Raw genomic sequence first — 22,234 nt, 5'->3', positions numbered from 1 at the left:
TTTCTTTATGCTCTAAACGTTATTTTGATATATTTTGCAACAATGTTATGATTATTGCTTGTAGAGAAACAATATGACTTTTGGATTTATTCATTTGTTGTTCTATGTTTTTTTAATCTAAAATTATTGATATCAATTTTTAAGCTTCAACAACTGAATAGAATCCAGTCCCAGTCTTTTATGTGTTTTATAAACAGCATAATTTTTAAGTTGCAATGTATATCTTTTAATCAGGCTTATTTTTTGTAATTATTAGAAATTTTATTTTTTGCTGATTTTTAACCCAAAGGTTTTGATAACATTTATCTAGTTGTAAAAATTCTATCAAATTTTCTTGCCAAACATAACTATTTTGTGTTACGTTGGCAAATGTAAATTATTGTGTGTGTTTCTTTTTAATGACCTAGTAAAAATGATTTGTTTTGTTTTTTTATTTGATTTTTTCTTAAAGTTGTCGCATTTTAAGACTTTGAGCATATAAATATACTACAAGGAAATAGTTAATCTAAACCAGAAGTTTACAGGAATTTATTCATTTGAATTATTTAAGTTCAATTACACATTTTTTTAAAAGCTTTTTTGTGTTTTAAGCAGTACAGGCATTTTAATGTTAATCCATATTTTTTATGTTCTTTTTTTACTAAACTATTATAAAGTTTGCACCATAATGTTTTGTTTTGATTTGTCTGAAGAAATATCTAATATCTATTCAAGTTGAGTGAATATGTTCCTTACAGTTGCAGGCCATTCATTAATCTTCTTAAACACCCAACAAGATGTCAGTGATAAGCAACAGACTTTATATGGAAAGAGTGATTGACATTTCTGACTTCCAAACACTTGTTTTAACTCAACTTAATATACAGAGAAAGAACTGCTTGTTTTGTGATGCAAGTATTGTGACTAGAGATGGCAAGGTTTTTCATGCTCACAAGGTAAAAACTGATTTTATAAATATTACAATTTGCAATATTTGATTTTTACTATTTTTTCAAAGCAACCAAATTCTAAAAAATACACCAATAAGTTTTATTTAGAAGTTAAAATCTCTTAGCCCATTTTTTTTAATCCAATGTTTTTTTGTTATTTAAATAGGCAATTTTGGCAGCTTCAAGCACATATTTTGAAAGTTCAATTGCTCATATTGATAATCAGATTAAGGAGAAGTTCACTCCTGATGACAAAATTATAATAAATTTAAGTAAGTATTTGTGTGCATAATTCTGTTTTATTTATTAAAGGATTAAAATGCTTGCAAATTATTTAGGGGTAGTGGATAATGAAACTAGTTCTATTTTGGCTCTAATTACCCCTAACAACGTTACACAACAATGCGAAATAGCATATTGGTATATTTTTTTAATTTATTTCAATAAATTTTTTAAGATTTTATTACTGTTTTTTTACGTCAACTGAACTTTATTTGTGTCTTTATTGGTGTTTAAATTGGTATTCACACAGTCCTTTGATATGTTTTTCAGCAAGCATTTCTTCACATGTACTGGCATGCCTATTAGACCTAATCTATACATCCAAGCTTGACTTGACACAAAATAATGTTTTTGAAGTTGCCATGGCTGCGGATTGCCTCAAACTTCCACAGGTTTAAAAACATATTCTAAAGATGTTGAAACAAACAGACCAATTTCTGGTAAACTAAATACGTGAAAATGATTTTTTAATCAACTATTTTCATATAACTGATATGATAAAGACAATTTTCCAGTAGTTAATTTAGACGATGATTACGAAAAATAATGTTATTTCAATATTGATCATTGGTTGCTTATCCAAACCAATTTTCTTTATTTTGTAATCCTTTTTCATATGCCCCAAGAGATATTACATGTTGTTATATAATCTGTTTAATTTTATTTCTAGTAAAGCTACTGTTAAAATTTAAACTATGTATTGCTACATTGCTGCTGCTTTAGGATCTGTCAAATTTATCCATTCATTATTAACTAACAGGTCAAAGAGGTTTGTAGGCAGTTCTACAGTGAAAAAATCCTGCAACAATTTTCTCCTCCTGTACAGCGATTGCCATCAATGGAGCAGGAATATGAACCTATGTCTGTTGACGATAAAAGTACGTAAAAAATGGGCAGAATAATAATTTTTAAATTGAAAAGTTTAAGAACTTATTTATATGGTAATTATTGTTAAGGATGTTTGGTTGTCTTTAGGTCACTTATATTTTATTTAGTTTGATACAAAGTATTTTTTGTTACAATTACTATATAAGGTAATTCTGCTATTCTTTTGTAAGGTGACTTACCAGAAGCATCGTCTTTTACCAGCAGTCCTAAAGTAAGTTAAAATTACTCTTAAAATTTAAAGCAGATCTCAAACTTTAGGCAAAAAACGTGTTCTATTAATTTGAGGCAAAAAAACATATCACTGTTCAACATGTTACTTCTTTAACTATGAAATGTTTCTGGTTATTTTAGAACTGAATTTATAAAATAGCCATATATTCAAATAATGGTATATTTAAATGCTTTGCCATTTTGTCCTTTGCAGTTTAAGGCTAGTTGCTCTTTAAATATAGAAAAACTCTCAAAGCGAAATTGACGAGGGCTATTTTGTCTTAAATGTGAACTTTCTTGTTATTAATTACCTATTTCAGTGGCCATTTTTTATTGGATTTTTTTTTATATTTGCGATGAGTAATTACAGAATGACAGCTTTCAAATAATTCAAACTGTACGCACGAAAATGCAACAAAATTCCGCACTTTATAATTTTAGATAAAATCAAGTCGTACGGTACGTGCAGTCGTTTGCACGTCAGCCGTCGCCTAATTAAAACTGTACGCAGGAAAACAGCAAAGCCCCATGCAAAGCCTGGTGCACGCGCTGGTTCAACTCCACCTCTTCAGAAGAGCCGAGCAGCCCAACTTTGAATCACGCGCACCGACACGTTGCCAATGACAACAGATCGGACATCGACGACGACGATGTGTTTCGCTTGCCGCCAAGTTCATCGAACTTTCTCGAACACAGCAAGAGCAACGGCTGTACCAGCGTACGACGCAATCGAGAGGCCGAATTTGGCAAGACGACTGTCTTCGGCGAAAACTTAAGTCAGGTGCAGTCGCACTTCGCAAGTGGCAGGCCGGCGATTTGCTCGATGTGGCTCTTGCCAAATAAACCGACCCTACCTGGTCTGCGCCCTGACTTTCCGCTGTCCCTCTCCTACCCCCCGCCACTCGTCATTCCCCAATCATCCGCGCAGCTTGTCATGTGCCCTCCCGTCGGAGCCAATCTTGCAACGACTTTAAACTCAGCAATTCCTGGTACGTTTGATTTTTCCACGAGTCAACGCCGAAAGCGGTCTTTTTTTGACATTTTTTATTTTGAATTGTCCTATGGTTTTTTATTGTGTGTTTAGGACAACGCAGTGCATTTTGTAACGAAAAACGATTAGTCTAATTTGGTCTATTTAAATATTTGTTTTTTATGTTTTTTTTATCGACATATTAAAGCGGTTTCATTTCGCCCCAGTTCTAGTTTTGTACTCCATTTTTTGTCTGCTGTCCGGCAGGGTGTCATGTTGTTATGTATATCACAGTTAAGTAATAACTTGGGAAGGGCAAAAAACACCTATCTAGCCGTCTTTGCTAGACGTTATCCCGCATTTTCTTTCTTAAGCCAAAACTGCGAAACCATTGCATTGAAAGCGATTAAAATGGCGCAATCTTTCTACGCACGCTTAGTGCATACGCGCCATGGAGTACATTGTTTCAATAGACAAGTTTAAACATCACTGTCTTTTCAAGGCACAACAATAACAAACCGGAAAGTTGATAACCTTATGGCAGTGTAATCGAATTGTCGTTTAGACCGTTATGATACAGGGCTTTCGTTTTGTGATGACAGTAGAGTTGGTGGTTGCAAGTCATGAATCACAGGATTGCAACGCCTGAATCGTGCGATATTTATTTAGTCATGTTCTATTAAACGAAACCGACGTTTTTAGTTTACTGGTTTGGAAAAGTGAATCATCGCCGAAATATGTTTTGTCGTTTGGATGAGCGGAAATACTATTTCACATCCTTGGATGCAAAAAGTTATGTCCGGAAATCCTAAGCCTAGAAATCAGTATTGTTTTTTTGACTGGTTAGTGTAGTATGTTAAAAAAAACAAGCTGACCTATACGTTGGTTTCGTAAAGGTTTCACACGAATAACGCCGATACTCAATTCGAATGAAGCAATCCGTCGTGAAAGAACTTCGTCAAACTCCAATTCCAGGTAACACTTGCAATTTTGACTTTCGCCATTTTGAGACTGCTCCGCATAACCTGTCATTTCTGCAATCGTAAACGTTTTTATCACGATTGTGATTTTCGGCTGTTTTTACATTTTCTCAGCTCGTTAAATTCAAGGGTGTTAAGGACATGTTACAACACTAAACGAAAACAACTAATTAAAGCCTTATTCCGCTCTAAGTCACGTTTTTGTTTACCTTTTTAGTTATTCTGGCGGAGGATTTCTCGTTAGATCCGTTTATCAAATTCTACTCTGATCCATTTTTAAACTCTACCTGGCACGTTTTGTGGCACCTCGGGCAATCTTTTGTGGTTTCTTAGCATTCTAACAATAAATGGGGATTATTACTTAAGAGCAGCAATTACGGGGCGTTTAAGCGTACTCTTTCCACACTTTAGCTTTTTCCTGATTTCATGCCAGGTTTAATTTAGCGTTATTGGATAATAGCAGTAAGCATAACCTTAATAACGGTGTTATTACCCTAAAGCTTATTATGATCAACACCTCAATATTTGCTAAATGTGAATAATAATTTATTACTGTTAGAAGTGGTCTGTTTTTTTGAAACGACTATGATAATTGTGCAATCTTAGAAGATTAACAAGTCTGTCGTGTTATAGCTTTATAGCAGCCGATTCAAATCATTACTCCGTGGCATGCGCAATGTGTGCGACAGTAAAAATAAAAGGTTAGATTGTTTCGCAATAACAACATTATTCATAAACTTCTTGGTTCCCAAGAGAACACGATCTGCGTTATAATAAAAGTCTGGCGCCACGTTTAACTCGCAAAAGTGCGCTCGAAAAGGTTTGTTATGCCAGATACTTCTCGCTATGGGTTATCTCGTGAAGTAAGCTCGGTTCACGCAGGTGCAAACGTTAAAAGCGGCAAAAAATAAAATAACCAGTCACGTCGGACCTATTCGGCATCTACGGTGGCGTTACGAAATTTCTCGAATTGCGTCAGACGAATCCTGCACACCGGTACAGGCTTTATAAAGGGAAATGTCAGCTTGATCGTGCTTTTGCTCAAGTTGTGGGTTTCAATTTAGCCCGATATCTTAAAGGTGATGCGCTTAGCATTTAACGAACGTCTTCGTTAGACACCCGTGCGACCAACAACCGTGCTATATATTTAACTGTTCGAAACACGATTCAGCCACAGCGCCGATACGACGGATCGGCCTGTCGTGGGCCGGCAAAGGACAGATGAAGGCCGGCGCGATTCTTTGGACAGCAGAGCTGGAAATACACCTGAACAAGAAGCTACATCGTCACTATCAAGGCGAACATCCTTGGAAGCAGGTTAGTCTCTTTTGTCCGTTTCGGATCTTGCCAGTTTTTTCGCCTGTGAATTTTCCCGATAACGTGTCGCGCAGACCGCAACCGTGCAGGAGTTTCTGCGCTGCCAAAGCGAGCATTGCCGGTTTGGGCAGCTCCGCAAAAACGCGGCTCGGTTTTCGAGTGGTGTTTACCCTGTGGAACTCACCATAATGTAATGTAGCGCGAAAACTGCTGCCATAAGCTTGCGTAATAATTTTTTAAAAGCGTTGGTGGCACATGAGGCCGTGCAATTTAGGCGGTGACGGCCAAAAGGCATAACCTTTTATGATCGCCAAACGAAAATCGAAACTATTGCATAACGTGCGACCATATATTGGCAGCCGCCATCAAAAATATGTTGCATATGCTTACAATAACGCTTCGTGTGTTTTACTTATCTAAAAATCGATGGTTATCAGCAATTATAAAAATATCGCCTTTGCCAAAAACATGCAGAAGTTTAAATAGTTGTTTTTTGAACAATATGTAGAGACTGGAAAATCTGCACAAAATATGTGGCTGGTTTGAGGCAGCTTATAATCGTTTCGTGCGTTTAAACGTAGAGTTATTACTGTTTAAATCTACTCGGGGCTTTAACTGTAGTTTTAAATTCAAATAAGGGTTATCCATTTTGTGTGTTATCACCTTAAAATTAACATTAAGCAAAAGAATAACAATAGGTTATTTTAATGGCGTTTTTTATATTTTATTATTCAACCAATCACCTCGCATTTTCCACTGACAAAAACTTGTTGCTAGCAACTCACAATTCATGACATGAACAAGGCAAAAGCTCACCATTTTCAAAAAAGTCTACTTTCGAAAGGGCTTGTTAAAAAATGTTTAAACATGACAGCGATAAGAAAATTGTTAAAAAAAATAAGTAAAAAAACGTTTAAAAATAAATTTCATATCACCCAGACGCAAATTTTTTTGTCGCATGTGTAAAATTTTTTTGGTGGTCTCTTAAAAATATTTGTCTTAAGGGTTTTAAAAATATTTATCTTGGCTTCTGAATAATTTTTCGAGTTTTTTTTCGCATTTTTGCGGTGACTATCCAGAGAAGGTTGCCACGTAAAGTCAAGAAACCGGATGTCTCGCCTCAGAGATAAGCAAACTTTCTCGATTCCTTCACTCGATTACGTGACCAGGTTTCTTTTGCTGGTCTCCTGCTTAGTAGCGTTAAAACGTAAACGTCCATTCAAAGAGAGAGGCGCAAGACGTCGTTCACCAACAAATATGTGCTTTTTCAAAGTTGCCAATATAAATACGGAAAGATAAAATTGATGATTTTTGGTACGGTATTTAAGCAAATTTTTCCACCTTTCAACATTAGTTTCTAAAAAGACCAACCCGCGATAAATTGCAAACACGTTTTTTCGGGCGCTGTTTTACCAGGCTCAGCAAAAACAGTGCTTTTTCACGCCAGGGCCGCCGAAGAAGCTATATGCTGCAACGGCGCGTTTGGTTGATCGCATGATTTTCGGTTTAAACATTGTCAGACACGATGGAATTTTTCGCAGCCACACCCACAGATCGCCAACGAATCGCGTTGCGTTTAGCGCGCTTGCTGTGCGGCGTTCACCCGGCCGCAATCTAGCCTTGTCGGGAGTCGGATGATGGTCGTTTCAGTTCAGACCCATCCGCGATTTCACACCGGTTCGCGCGAGGTAGCCATTTTCGCTGCCGCTGTCAAGTTGCGCTGCTTTAAGGCATCCGCTTTCCGGTTCGCGACTGTGCACGTTTTATGAGAATTTCGTGGAACTTTTCGATTGCACACGCTCGCTTGCCCGTTTGCCGACTGTAACTGCATCGAATTGGAAACACGCCCGTAGAGAGTTAAACATTGCATTATATTTCGTGAGGTCGTACCATGGCCATAGATCGCCTATCGTAACGATTTTTCAACTTTCGCGATCGGCATGCATGCCCGCTGTGCCCAGTATGATATGCCTCAATGAAAATCATCACGCAGCGTGTGTTTTGGGATTATTTCAGAACGTAACACCTCTTCTAGTTCGACTGTGGGTGCCGTTTTCATATGCCCTTAAGGTTGTGGGTTTAGCAACAAAGTTCTTCGTCTATGGCAGTTGCTCTCAAACTTTTTTGACTTGTAGCAATTAAGGAAAATCTAAAAATAAACATTTTCATTATTCTCCTTACAAAACATCAATGCAATAAATTGTCAATTGCCGAAGACAATGGGTAAATACCATATATCATAATTCAAATGTACCTTAAGCCTCACATGCTTGCCTGTATGCCGCATACTTTTTAAAACAAAAAAGTAATTAACCAAATTTACTGAAAATTTCAAAACGCAGTTCGGAACCTCTCGAGGCACACTGGTGTTCTGCGTTGCGCACATATAGAATCAATATAGTCAATGGTAAGCTGCAAACAAAGGAATTTTTAGGCTTGGGAATTTTTTTTTTCGAATATAGGTATAAAAAGAACGCCTGTCCGTTATTGAATGACAACATTAAACGAAATAAACAAAGGCTACGTACAAAAGTGTGTTTTCAAGGCATTAGGCCTAAGCATGATTATGTTTATTACCCTTATTTTAAATCTACTTGAACAAACGCGGCGTTGAATGGAAAATAATGGCTTGAAACACACAATTTAAAATCTGATCGGCACTCGACGCCACCTTGATATCGAACGACTGCCAACATTACACCTTAGCATCGGGTATCGGCGTCGATCCGAATTTTCCGCACAACGCCATTATGCATAACTGTTTCGTTGCCCTAAAAATCTAGCTTTCGGTTTGCAGTGAGCGCAGCGGAGCGGTTTGCGGTCTCCCAGCAAGAGGTGGCGGTTCGAGGCCGTGAAATTCCGTCGCTGGCCGACAGGGATGACTCACCTGCGACCGGGACCGATACCAACTCACCTTCCATCCTCGCAAACCAACAATTTGCGGTAGGTAAACCTTGCGCGGAATGCGTCAAGAAACAGCCTTATCCGTTTAAAGCGTATGTGTACGGCACACGTTTTTTGAAGTGAGCTCGACAATATAGGGCAGTGGTTCCCAAATTTTTTTGGCTCGCGGCACACTACAAGTATCTTAAATACTTCGCGGCACACTTTTAACAGAACAACATTGGAGTCATTTTACAATCGCCCTTAACACACGACAAGCTTTAATTATGTAAATGCCTCAATATGAATAATTTGTAATAGATAGTGCGTGTTTAAGTCTAAAATACTTGCGTGTATGCCTATTGGTAATTCAAATAACTTATTTTCCAAAATTACAAAAATTTTCGCGACACACTTGACAATCGCTCGTGGCACACTAGCGTGCCGCGGCACACAGTTTGGGAATCACTGATATAGAGTGTTGAGTTTCCTCCCGGATAGATTTTCGCAATACAAGAGTAGGGTCGTTGAAAATGAATAATTTATTTTTTCACATTTGGCATGTCGAGCATGATCCGCTTGCCTTCCGCCGCTATATATACACTTTCTATGCGGAGCGCCCTATTTCAAAGGGTGGTAAACGAGGCGGCAAACTTTCCACTAAGTTTAACAGGTCAGAGTTGTAAAGATAAATCTGTTCACAGAGTTGTAAAGATAAATCTGCCTAAAAAAATAGAAGCGTTTTTAGTTAAAATTTTGTTGGAACCGCCGTCATGCCTCGACCGTCGTTCTTTCACAAAGCGCTTTTCAATGGCCCGAAGCGGAATATCCGCCCCTTGTTTGCACGCTTTGATATTCTGTTTGCGAATTTTGTTAAAGCTAACTCTGTGTGAGCGCTTAACACAAACGAATCAAAGCAATCGACTCGCAACAGAATCACGCCTAAGGCACGCACTCAAAGCCAAACGGTGGGCATTTCGGTTGCAATACCCGGCGGAGGAAACATCTCAATAGCGAGCGCTGGGTTGTTTAACGCGTTTGTTGCATAGGGCCCATAGCACGGCCAGCCCCCTTGAGAAAACACCTTAATGTCGGCTGCCGGCTTACGCAATCGCGCCGCGTGTTTTTCTCGCGGGCGAAGCGACCTTGCCTGGACAAATCCCGAAGCCGGTTGCGTAAGAGGCATAGACCCCGGTTATGTAAGGTCGTTACATAAGACGCGCGCCGGCAAGTTCCCTGCGCACGACCGCCGAACATAAACAATCCCGGCGCAGTGACGTCTGGGCACGACCGAAGTCCTTTTGACCGCAGCCCCTCTCTTCGACAGGCGTTCTCAAAAACATGCACGTGTCTGCTGCGCTCGTGAAGAACTTGCCCCGTTCAGTTCAGTTCGCATTTTGCGCTGTGCGCCTTTCCGCGTTCTGACATTGGGCAACGGGACAGTCTCGCAAGCTTTATGCGACCACGTACCCTTTAAAGGCAGCTTACCTTCTTGAAATTAGCTTTTTGTCGGAAAGTGGTCATATAGGCTGACGCGTCTTGCACATTATTTTGCTGTCCGATAGAATTCCGAGACGGACGCACGCCGGTCGCCGGCGGTTCATGCGAATCGATTCCGATCTTGTAACAACAGGATAGGAACATACTCCTTTTCCTTTTAGAATCACCGACAAGGCTGTCGACAATTTTCGTTTGGGACAACAACGTAAATGCGACTCACTGTCTAAAAACTTTGAAATGAGATGGGCCTTAAGATTTTTTTGTAATTTAAATTTTGTTCAGGAATTTGATTTATCTTGGCACCTGCTTCTTAAATCACCTTTAACATTGGAACACGTATAATCCACAATGGTATAATATCTCAGGCAAAGCAATATCTTCCGCCGACCTGCTTTGCCGCTCCTAAAATACTTCCGTTAATCCGAACGATTGAAGCGTTTTATATATTGCTTGCTGTGACTTCTGAGAAAAGTCGTAAAAAGCGGATCTTCAAGTTAAACGTTAGTCCGTTCGCAGAACCCAGCGGAACACAAGACCAGCGCCACCGAAACACCGCTGAGGACCAGGCGCAGTGAAGCAGAACGACGCATTTACCAGTGCAATATGTGTAGCTCCAAGTTCCACAATAGAGCCGGTAAAGTTTTATATCTGTCTTGTTTTATATATAATGGGTAATTTAGGCTTTAAGGCATAAGTAGTTAGTAACATCGTTAACTCACAAACCCAACATATTACAATGTGTTTTTGTTTTTGTTTTTATTTTAGAAATCAGTATAATATATTAGGTTTGTTTTGTTAAAAGTTAAATGACAAACTTGGAAATATCATACCGAAACACTTTTTCTTAATATCGCTGATTTGTAAAATTCTAATAAAACATAACTCTAAAACCAGGGGATCTGAAACTGGGGTCCATGAACCCCTTTGGGGTCCGTGAACTAGTTTTAAATGAAGGCCTATTGGGGTTCATGAAGGCCTATTGAAATATAATGTATATTTAAAAAGTAATCAAGTTTTTAAAGAAAAGGATTTAATTAGAAAAACAACGGTTTTGCACTAGATGTATTTAGACTCCATTTCACCTTCACATTTTTAGACGGAAATGAACAGATTTATGAAGTCTATTTGTGTTGTGACGTCAATTTACGCCGCCTTTTTTTTAATTTTCTTGCCTATCCTGGTCCACGCGAAGCAAAAAAAAGAGTCTGCGTCAAAAAAAAGTTGAGAACCCCTGCTCTAAACCAACTTTGCAGACTTGGATAAATGAGTCCTATTTCACAAAAACCTGCCAAAAATGGTTAAAGCCGAAAATCCAATGGACAAGGAAATTACACTAAAGTGACGGATAAAACGCGTTAATTTTTGGTTTCTTTTGCCGCCTTTACGTAACTTGGATTTGTCGCGAAGGCGCCGTGCTGTTGTTTACGTGTGTTGGTGCCTGCGGTGACTCGGTAGGTGCGCGTGACGCATGCCGCTGAAGCCCGTGTGACGTATATCGGTTGGTTTCGTAACTCGCCAAAGATGACATCGGTCGGGCGGAATGCGGCATGCCGCAACTGCTTCTATGAGCTGCATTGACCGCTTATTCGGCATGTCTACCTTTTAAGCGAAAGTTTTGGTCGCGATACGTGAGCGTCGAGCTTCGGCTATGGCCGGCGACAAATTTAGACTCTTGCGTGCTGTTTAAGCGGCGCACTCGCGTGCTCTTGCCTTATTCCGACAACCGCCTTTCGCTCGCCCCGTTTCGAATTTCGGGCCAGATACACTAATAGGTTTAGCGTCTGTTCCGCGAATTCTACGCCACCTACAGCAAAGGATAGTGGTTTTACCGCAAAGCCACGCTGACATTACCTACATCCCGGTTTATCTATAACAGTGGTTCTCAAACTTTTTTAGAAAAATTGCGCAACGGTCCTTCAGCAACTTTTTAAATTGCTCACGGTCCCTTCAAAATATACACAAAATAACATTTGTTTTTAATGGTATCAATTGGATGAGTGCACTTGCTTCTTTGCTATCAGCTGGGCTATGTTAACCTCTAACGCAGTGGTCCTTAAACTGGGGGGCGCGCCCCCCTTTGGGGGCGTGTGAGGTTCACAAGGGGGTCGCGAGAAAGAATGTGATATTTCCCTGCTACTAATACTCGAATTAAACATTTGTTATCCAAAAAACAGTTATATCCTTCGCATTAGTGCAACTTACCTGGAAATAAATTGCTGTTCTGCTTTATGTTTTTTGATTTTGAAACAAGGTGGGGCGTGAGTTTTGTAAACTGTAAAAGGGGGGCGTGTCTCAAAAAGTTTGAGAACCACTGCTCTCACGAATCACTTTTTTCTGTGAAGCAATCACGAACAGTTTTTAAAACCATGACCGTACAGCTCACAGTGACAGCGCAGCAAGCTGTAAAAACTTAACTCTCATTAGCACAATGCAATACTGTGACGTCACAATGGACAATTCAACTCAAAGTGTACAATAACGTGAATTAGCAACAAATCAGCTTGCTTTGCAAAAGTAAGTTTCCTGATTTTTTTTTTGCACAAGAGATTTTCTTCTTCAGGAGCGTCGTTTTGATTTTTTGTTAGGTGCTTCGCGGTCCCAGAAAATTATCTCGCGGACCCCAGTTTGAGAACCACTGATCTATAACAATGTGGACAACACGTGGTAGTATATCTGACATTGTTGTTTGTCACGAAAAAGGTCAACACTTAACCCAGCTGCATAAAGCCCAATTACTCACGGCGTGCTTTGGTAACTTCTCTTGTTTTTTTAGTTTATAAAATGTTGCAACGCAAGTCCGCATCGGGCGGGTTATTTATTAAACAGGATTCCTGGCAGGTTTTACGATAGGCGAAATTTGCAAAACAAATAAAGCGACCCATACAGCGCGTGGGCGACAAGTTCACTCTGCTTCTCTGTTTTTCGCCCTGAACTTGAACTCGCCTAACAGTTATGTTGGCTTGAGATGCGCTAAACAGGTCACCAAGCAAAATATTGGGCTGTTCATCCAACGAAGCATGTTCGGTCGTCTGCAAATCGCCGCGCCGCTCTCTGATTGGTCGATGTCGCGCCGCGTCACGCCGCACAAGTTTTCAATCGCTGTTGTGGAAACAAATCGGCCGCGTTCGCATCAAAGCCGCTTCGACCTTTCGGCGAGTTTAATCCCGTTTTACGTGAAACGACCCGCCATTAATCGAGAATATATGCGTTCGCGGACCACTGCTGTGTATGCTATTCGTGCCCGGAATTACGATGTGCGGCCAGAACCGTGTTGGATTTGCTTTTCTTTTTCGGTTCGTGTCCTTACCACGATCCCGATTTCTCTTTCGCCGCCTCGAAAAACAGGAGAAGCTGAAAACGGCCAAATGCGAGACCAAAGTTTAGTGGAAAATTTGTCCATTTATAAAAAATGTGACTGTATACTAAAGTGTTTTTCTGGCGGCCGTTTACCCTATTTAGGGAATCTAAACTTTGCGACGCTTTTAAGGTTAGTCTAACATGTCTTTGGTGAAGCTTTGTTAAAACAGTGTCAAAATCGCCCTAAATATTTCACGCATGTGAAAGTGCGCCGGTTTCTGAAAAAACAAATCAGCAGCGTGCGTAATAGTCGAGTGAGCGGTTACCTGCCTTTGACGGCACTTTAACACTAAAAAAATGTATAAACGTTTTCTTTCTTAGGTTTGTCGGTTCATCTTCGTTCCCACACTGGAGAACGTCCATACCGCTGCAGCGTCTGCGGCAAGGCCTTCACCCAACTCGGCCACGTGCAACGTCATCAGAAGGTGAGTGTGACGACATAATCAGGCTAAATTTTGAAACACGCAATTCGATCATCCTTGGCGTATAGGGCTTGCTGGAGTTCAAAACGCTTAATGTATTATACCTAAAGTAATTCTGCAATTCTTTTCTGTAGGGCAAGTTGAAAGATAACAAAGGATAACTGTGATGGTTTTCAAACGCGTATAAACGAATTTTCAAAATTGTACAAATTCACATTTAAAACGTAAACGCATACTGCTCACATAAAATTTGCATACTGCTCAATAAATATTCGCCTGTGACACCAAAAATGTATGAATTAATCATTTTGAAAACACAAACTGAAGTAAGGTAGTTTGTTACCTGAACTAAAAAAATCTATTTGAGCCCAGATTTTCTGGATTGATAAGCTCCTCGGAAAAGCTCTATCCCTAAGCCTATTGTGTACGGGCAGATTGTTCGCTGCGCGAACTGAGATTTTAACGTTTGTTCACAAACAAACAAGACCTAGCGGATTATGGGTGTATCTTATCTACGAGCAAATTGCGAAATCGAACCCAGAATACCATATTTGCATTTAATCCGGGTGTGTTTTCACAACACAGAGACTATATGATTAGATAAGAAATGCTTTTTGCATTCTCGTCGTGTGCAGTAGAGCAATGTGCTGCGTGTTTATTTAACATCAATATAAAATTATACATACACCATTTGTCAAATATGCTAATTGTGGATTCTAACAATTATTAATAATCCGCGCTTTTTCTTTAATGTAGGATTTAGGTTTGATAAAAAAAATCGCATATCGATATATATAAATGTAATATCCAATGATGTACTGATTGCGTGTATGCCATATGTTTTTTACCTAGGGTTCGACAATTTTTTTATAAATGGCTGATTGTATAAGCTTTGTGCGCTGTCCACTTTTCTGACCATTTATCTCTTAAAATAATTTCACCTCGGTGGTGAAAAAATTCGTTTTTTTTTCACTTGACGCCACTTTCGCAACGCCATATTTTATGCATTTATATATTTTTATGCTTTAAAAATTGTTTATTTATTTGGGGCAATATATAATTTGGTTCAATTTTAGTCTTGCAAAAAAAATCTTTAATTCGTATTACTTGTTAAAAAGAGACTCGAGGTTTACGGTCTATGTGCGGGCCATAAATTTTGTATCGGTAGAATAATTCCACGGTTTTACGGAAATTGCTACAAAAGGTCGAAACAGAACAACACCGCTTAGTAAAATAGAACAAATAAAAGAACAATTCAACAAATAAAAGAACATTTACCTTTATATACATTAATTCAGCGATTGTCAACCTTTTATGGCTTACGGCACCCCTCAGAAATAATAAATAGATTGCGGCACCCCTACAAGATTTTTCCGTAGGTAATTCACTAGAATGTCACGACAAACTGATCTGGAACAACACACGTCAACTCTGCACAGCGTAGGAAGTTGTAATTCGATTTATTCCACTATAATCTTAGGCAAAAAAAAGTGGTAAGAGCTGAGCAAAAATCAAATTCTTAAAAATTCTCAAATTTTTCGCGGCACCCTCGAGCATTAAAATTGGCACCCCGGTTGAGAACCACTGCATTAATTGAACATATCTTTTCAGGTTCACACTGGCGAAAAGCCCTTCCAGTGTACGTGGTGTCACGCCAGGGTTCGCGACAAGGCATCCATGCATTATCACATTCTGGCGCACAAGGGAATCAAGCCATTCGAATGCGACGAGTGCGAAGCGCGGTTCACGAAGCGCTCCAGTCTGGTCAAGCACAAGAACGTAAGTCGCGAGTGCTTTTTTTATGATCCCGAGGTCGTTGGTTGGAATCTTGCCCACGCTAAAATATTGTTTTGAATTACGACTGAATTATAGGTTGATACCGTCGTATAGGTTGATACCGTCGCCCTTTGAAGTTTTTCGAAAGGCGTAGACCCTGATTATTTGTGAACTGTGTACATCTGTAAATACGAGTAAAAGTTGTTTTTGATTTGATCGAAGTGATTTTCATTGGACAAAGGTTTTTTTGAGGCCGACTGCCACGTCAGGTTGTGCCTAATAATGATCAATCCACTGGTTTAAACTGTGACTATATATACCTACAAATATTCAGATTGTCGGGGTTTTGGTCGGATGACTTTGACAGCGTTGTTTAAAAGAGATTTGAAATCCGAAGAATTGGAATCCTGAAATATTTGAAATTACCGAAATGAGTTTTAGCTTTCGTTTTTAAGAATGCCGTTTTTTGTGCGCATAGAAGTGCGTATACTGTACAGTGTATACAATTTTTGTATACATAAACAATTCTGGTTGGTATTGAAATAAAAGTTTCTATCAAACACAACTCGATCGGACGATTTACACTCGCCAAACATGTCGGCACACCGTCTATTAAGTTCCGTAATACCTTGGTCGTTTTTTTGGGCCTTACAAGTTAAGTTTTGTCTAAATTTACACGTTATGTCAAAATGTGTCAAAATCGTTACACAATTAAGAAAAACATTAATGAGCTGTTTGAAATTGGAGTCCGGTTTAAAATATTATCAAAATTTAGATTTGAATTACATCCCTGCTGAATTATGTTTAAATTAGAACAATAAACGTTATACGCGAGCAGGCTGACCTAGTTTATCGCGTTAGGTTTAGCTCGAAGTTCGTTTTTGTTTCAGATAATTTTGTGTTTCTGAAGTGTACAAATGTATTAAACAGTAATTGCTGTGTCTTTTTTTCGGTGGTGATTTGCACTGATCCCATTTGCTATTTTGATAATACACTAGATATTTGTTTATTAATATTTTTCTATAAATCGGTATTTATCACCTAAAACGAACTAAAAATCGACATGTTGGTTGATTTGTACAAATTTCCAAACGAAACATACCTTGACTAAAATGCTATTGTAGCCGCTTACAGTTAATACATTCCCTATACACTATCAAAACATCGTTTTGAAAATACCTCAAAGAAAACACGTAGAAAAAAACATTTCCGCATTCGCAAATAGGTTAAGTTCAATCCGGCACTTTTTGTACAAAATGGCGCAAGTTGTATATAGGAGTGTTGGCCGCACACTTCCGAGTTTAACAATTTAATTTGCAAGTTATTACCTATTATACTTCTTGTTTTTAACCAACCTACTGTTGATTTATGCATAATGTAAGATATTGCGTTAATGTCGAGCATTATTACATTATTTTCATGGAAATAACAACGACATCATTAGTCTTATCGAACACCACTAATATTACATACGCCACTTTTTGATGTAAGATTAAACAAAATTGCTACCTGCGGAAAATTTTAGCACTACAACATTTTTGCCTCCGCCATAAATTTGATTAACGCTTTTTAGCTTTAAAGGCGCTGAAGTCGAAATAAAACTGAATAAGATGACACAGATGACACAGCTTAGACACAGCTTTATACAATTTTGCTATACGATGACACAGCTTTATACTATTCTTCTAAATGTCCGTTTGTACTACACCAAACTTTAACAAACGATCTCAAAGTTCTTGAAAAACGGCCATTCATCTGGGCGGTAAATTTCAATCCAATAGAAACATCCGTGTTCACAATATCACAAAACCGACCCTGCCATCCTACAATACTGCCATACTACAAACTTTCAAAAGTTCAATATTACCTGACGATGACGGTCACAAATACTTATCTCCTTCGTTATCCTGGCATAAATATATCTTATATACTTGCCATAAAGCACGTACTCGCCTAAACATTCTGCGTAAGATTTTCACAACTGTTTCGCGCCACATACTTGTTTTCTACAAAGCTCACACTCTTCCAATACCAGAATACGCCGATATTATTTATGACAATTGTAGTAAGTTCGAAAATGACTCACTTGAAAGTGTTTAATATGATTCAGCTAAGCTAATTTTAAGGTGTATGGAAACGACATCACACAGTGAAATCCCACTTGACCTTGGTTCAACTCCTCTACATTCAATACAAAATGTTCATGCTTTGTCATTATTCTTTAAGTTAATCCACTATATTTGACCATTACTTACAATCATACATACCTAATTTATTAAAGTGTAAGCTACAAGCTTCGCTACCCATTAACAATGCCCGTTATCCGCCCTAATACCCTAATGATGCAACTCATTTATTCGCCAGATAATACGACTACGGTAGTCGTCCGGGTAAATTACCGGCTGTGTTATCAGATTCAATATTTTTTTTAAATATTAAACGTCATTATTTTCTATAAATCGGTTTCGGACATCCTGTTTAAAATTTCCCGGAATCTATCACTTTATCTAACGGTGTATGTCACTTTTTGTTAGCTTCTCGCAGATTTTGATGCAAATCTTCCCGGTGTCCAATTTTGAGTTATTACGTGCTGTCCCTTAAAACGGTTTGTTACTTGTTTTAATTGGTGTCACGATAAAAGGCTTTCTTCAGTCGTAAGACTGGCACCTGATTGTCGTTAAATCAATAATATTAAAAAAATGAATAATTTTGCGAAAAGTTTAAACGGAATCGTTAAACGACCTCCGTAAACCCAAAAAACGTAATATTACGTAAATATAAAGTCTGTTGTCATATAGCGGCCAAGCTTGTTTTTTTTTTGCAACTTTTGTTTCTCGATATATTATACTCAGGTTTGCAACTGGGCCGTTAAGGGATCAGCGCTTCATAGATTGCTGTTTTTACCTCTGCCAAGCCGAACTTCACTGTTAAAGCGGCAAAGTGGGATCGGCGTAGTTTAAAAAATGGCGGCGGCAGGTGTTGGCGCAGTTTAAGAAAGCATGCGAGACACGTCGATCGTTTGGCGGGTGGCGCACAAAAAGGATATGTTGAATGTAAAGCAGGGCCCGGGGCCAGACTAGGTCGGCGAGGTCGCTGCCGTTTTGCAAGTCCTCGCATTCTGCGCAGTGATAAAGCGTCGCGCCGCCAAGCTGCCGAATGCCGCGCCCGACCGACCGCAAGGATTTTAAGGAACCGCGAAGGCGCGAAGTGAACCGGTTTGCCTCGCCGACGCCACTGCGCTTTGGCCTGTTTGGCCTGCCTTCCGGCCTGGGTCTGTCAGCGCGCGTTTTTCGCCTTGCCACTGTCACCGTTAGGCCGCTAGACGCTTTTGATTTGTCGTCTGTTGTTTAAAGGCCTATATTTAAAAAGTGTGTTTGAGGAAAACACGAAAATAAAAGACCACTTTTAATGCACGCAGAAAGTGTTTTGATTGTTGAAATTTTGTGTAAATTGTGTATTCGTCACGAGTTTACTCGTAGAAAGTTTCTGAGAATACTCACTTTTGGTAATTTCGGGGACGCACCACGTTGATCAGACACAAATATCGAACCCATAAACATTTGCACTTGGGTCGAAACCTGTCCCGTTTGTCGTTTAGGTAAGGTTTGAAAACGAGCACGCAAGGCTTTCGTTTTCGACCATAACTTTATGCGAGTTATCCCGCATCTTTGCAAAGCCAGTTTTAAACACAACCGAAATAGGAAAATGGCAGTGTTTCGCGCAGAGCACGGCAAAAATTACCCGCGTAACAAACGGACGAAAGCTTTCTTTAAACAAAGTCTATAGGCGTTGTCAACTGGCCCGCAAAGAGGTCGCGCCCGTTCCTTCGCCGCTACCGTCTCTCTGCGGACCCGCACTTGCGATAAGGATGCGGGCGTGCCGCTTTATCGCCCTTCCTCGAGCTGCAGGTAGTTTGTTTGCGTTTTGCGGGCAGCGTTGAAAAAAATCGAAAACGAGCGGTTCGCAAACTTTCCTGGACGTTTTGGGCAAAACAGAGATTTAATCTGTTCGAAATCAATTTGGACCCTGGATCGAACTTAACGGGACGACAATCGGGTTCGTGAAAGGACAAAATTTATTTTGTAATTTTGAGAAGCAACGTTTTGAAAAATGAAAAGACAGTTTCATACATTCAAGAATACTGTTCAGCAATCCAACAAAAGTTTAACAACCTAAAAAATGGCAAAAAAGAGGTTTCAAAAAGAATATGTTTTATCAAATAGTATTCTTCAATGGTATTAAAATAAACGATTCTCAACAAGTTGGCGAAAAAAACGTACACAGTTTATATCGTTCCTGCCCTTTTACTGATTATAAATGTTAAACCAAATATGCGCCTTCGCCGTGAACGAAAAACAACCTTTGCACACAAAACCAAAAAGTGTTCACCTTCAACCGAAACTGGAAAGGGTGTTGTGCTAAAAGGTGAGCGAGAAGGTCTCCGCTCGCGGTTTGCGGCGGCCGCTGTGGCATCGTTCCACCATTGAGCTTGCGGCATTTAGCGACTACGCCCTGCAAGGCACTATACCTTTCGCTCGATTTGTGCAGCGGCACCTTTACGACAACAACCGAAAATTTTTAATTTTCTTCTGCAGGTGCACACCGGCGACTTCCTGTACCAGTGCCCGCAGTGCAAGGCTAGTTTCCGTGAGAAGGCCAGCCTCAGTAGACACCGGCGTTGCCAGCACAGCGCCGACAACCAAGGCAAATCGCGCAAAGCGGCTGCACAAACGGTCAGCTCGATGTAGGGCTTGTATAGGCGCACTTCAACAGCTCCGGCCGCTTTAAAAGCACCGGACACTCAAGGCGTTCTTTTGAAGCTGCAATTCTTTGCTTCCTGGCTGAATCGACCGAAGGCTAGTTTTTAGACCCCAGCAGCTCGTTTTGCGCGCTTGAGAAAAGAAAACATTGTCCGCCTACGAATGTTGTGGGCTCGACGCCTCGTAAGGCCCTTCCACCATTTCTGTGTACTTTTCCTCGACAGCGCCACCAACACGAGACTTTAAGGTGTCAATGCCGTTCGCTTGCCCGCGGGATATGCGCTTGACAATTATTTATCGTGCATTGCCACCATAATTTTATACTCCTAAAACGACGAACCCCGTCGCCCGCTTTTTACTCTGTCACGAATTAAGTTTCACTGCGTTACATTTCGAGGATTATACGCAGACCAACGCATGTGGTCTTTGTGTTTGCTATTTAACATACGTACGGGCCGTGAAATACGTAAAACGTTATAAACAAAGACATTCAAAGGGCCAGGTAAAATAACTTTAATATGTGTTTGAATTAGTTTCGTTCAAATGGTAAATGCAATGTTTTAGCGTTCTTATAATCTTATTTACTATGTTTTGGCGAACGAGCCGGGTCTGGTTCGATTTCACTGAACTGCTTTCAAATTCCTTGTGTTCCCTTCCTTTGAATCATTCAGTTCCAAAGCGTCATTGTTGTTATACTTGTTTTTTTTCGCCAGGTGTCGCCCGCATTTTTTCTGTGCAATTTCCTGCCTCTGTATACGCATTACGCCCGTCACAAGTATTCCCGTTCTAGACCACAAATGTTTGTGTTTTCCGTGTTTAAAATTGTGTTCCCGGCTTTTTACTTTCGCCTCTGTTCCAACTCCGCGCTCCGTTATGGTATTAATATTGCATATAATACGTCTGTCGCCTTTATGCGTTTTGCGTTTCGTTTTTGTTTTGCTTTCTCGTAAACGGGTGCTTGATACATCAATCTATACGTGAGCGCGCCCCGAATAAACACAAATAACAAATGTGAATATTTTTCTGCTTTGGTGTTGTCCTCAAGGCGGTTATTGCGTATCCTCATTTGCTAAACCTTATTTTCAGCGAAAAGTTTTTTCCGACCATTATCGCAAGCCTATAATATTGTCGCCCGGTAATCTGTTTCGCCGGACTCATCCTTCCATTCGATTCGTATCGAACTGTGATTCTATTTCGAGCGCGGATGTACTCTTTAAATGACCGTGTGTGTAGTTTCGCCAGAGTGCGACGAGATTTGCCCGAATCCCATTGATAATTGCGCACGAAACCGGGCGTTATTTCGCCGGCTTGCGCGCGCGGACGGGCTGCGGTAGCCGGGATACTTATCTTGTGATGAAGTTTCGTTTGACCTTTCACGCTCCTAGACCGTTTCGCCGCCGGGCGTGTGCTTGCAATCTAGCTTCGATCGTCGGGAGATCGTGTTGCCACAGCAAGCAGAAACCTCTTTCTTCGCCCGCACACGTGACTCGTTCGACGGTGGAAAATTTTGAACGGCAGCGATTTTTTTTTTGTGCGTTTGATAAATAATCCGCCTCCTGGAATGCTGCTTGCGCCGATTACTCGCCTCGTCATGATCGCTTATTAATTGAACCGCCTCGTCTGAAGTTTAAAATCCACAGTGAAAAACACACGATCAAGCATTTTTCCTTAATAGTTATCAATTCAAGGTGGCATATTAAGTCAATTAAATAATTTTGGGCAGGGGTAACACTGTTTTTAACTCGGATCCTTCAAAAATAATTTTGTTTGCGTGGACCAGGATCGACATAACGTGAAATATTACGCCATAAAACAAGCAGACTTAAGAAATCTGCTATTTTCGATCAAAAGTGTGACGCTAAAATGGAGTTACAATACATTCAAGAAGAATGCGCAAAACATTTTTTATTAAGCTAGTTTATTTTGGAAATTTGTTTCAATTTTCGAATTATACTTCAAG

The 22,234-nt window shown here is 39.8% G+C and overlaps 1 protein-coding gene across 1 annotated transcript; it reads left to right on the top strand.

The window, feature by feature from the left end:
- The first annotated feature begins 770 nt into the window (after positions 1-770).
- LOC146147154 (uncharacterized) lies at positions 771-21,290 on the top strand. The gene is made up of 13 exons (XM_083386731.1): positions 771-935; positions 1,096-1,201; positions 1,482-1,603; positions 1,972-2,089; positions 2,270-2,310; positions 2,821-3,298; positions 4,176-4,254; positions 5,431-5,576; positions 8,374-8,519; positions 10,476-10,593; positions 13,638-13,741; positions 15,350-15,517; positions 20,110-21,290. Exons 1-13 carry the CDS (start codon positions 777-779, stop codon positions 20,260-20,262), a joined length of 1,938 nt encoding a protein of 645 aa, XP_083242857.1. The 5' UTR covers positions 771-776; the 3' UTR covers positions 20,263-21,290.
- Positions 21,291-22,234: the final 944 nt, after the last annotated feature.

Source organism: Ascidiella aspersa, chromosome 4 (genome assembly GCF_963924565.1).
Source record: "Ascidiella aspersa chromosome 4, kaAscAspe10.2, whole genome shotgun sequence".
Taxonomy (NCBI): Eukaryota; Metazoa; Chordata; class Ascidiacea; order Phlebobranchia; family Ascidiidae; genus Ascidiella; species Ascidiella aspersa.
This window is presented reverse-complemented; position numbering and strand designations above follow the sequence as displayed.

Bases quoted from the DNA above. Each gene is read 5' to 3' on its own strand.
- LOC146147154 (XM_083386731.1), top strand. From the start codon at position 777: ATGTCAGTGATAAGCAACAGACTTTATATGGAAAGAGTGATTGACATT. The intron at 2,311-2,820 runs GTAAGTTAAAAT...AACTGTACGCAG, and splicing joins CTTTTACCAGCAGTCCTAAA to GAAAACAGCAAAGCCCCATG. The intron at 3,299-4,175 runs GTACGTTTGATT...GGTTTCGTAAAG, and splicing joins TTTAAACTCAGCAATTCCTG to GTTTCACACGAATAACGCCG.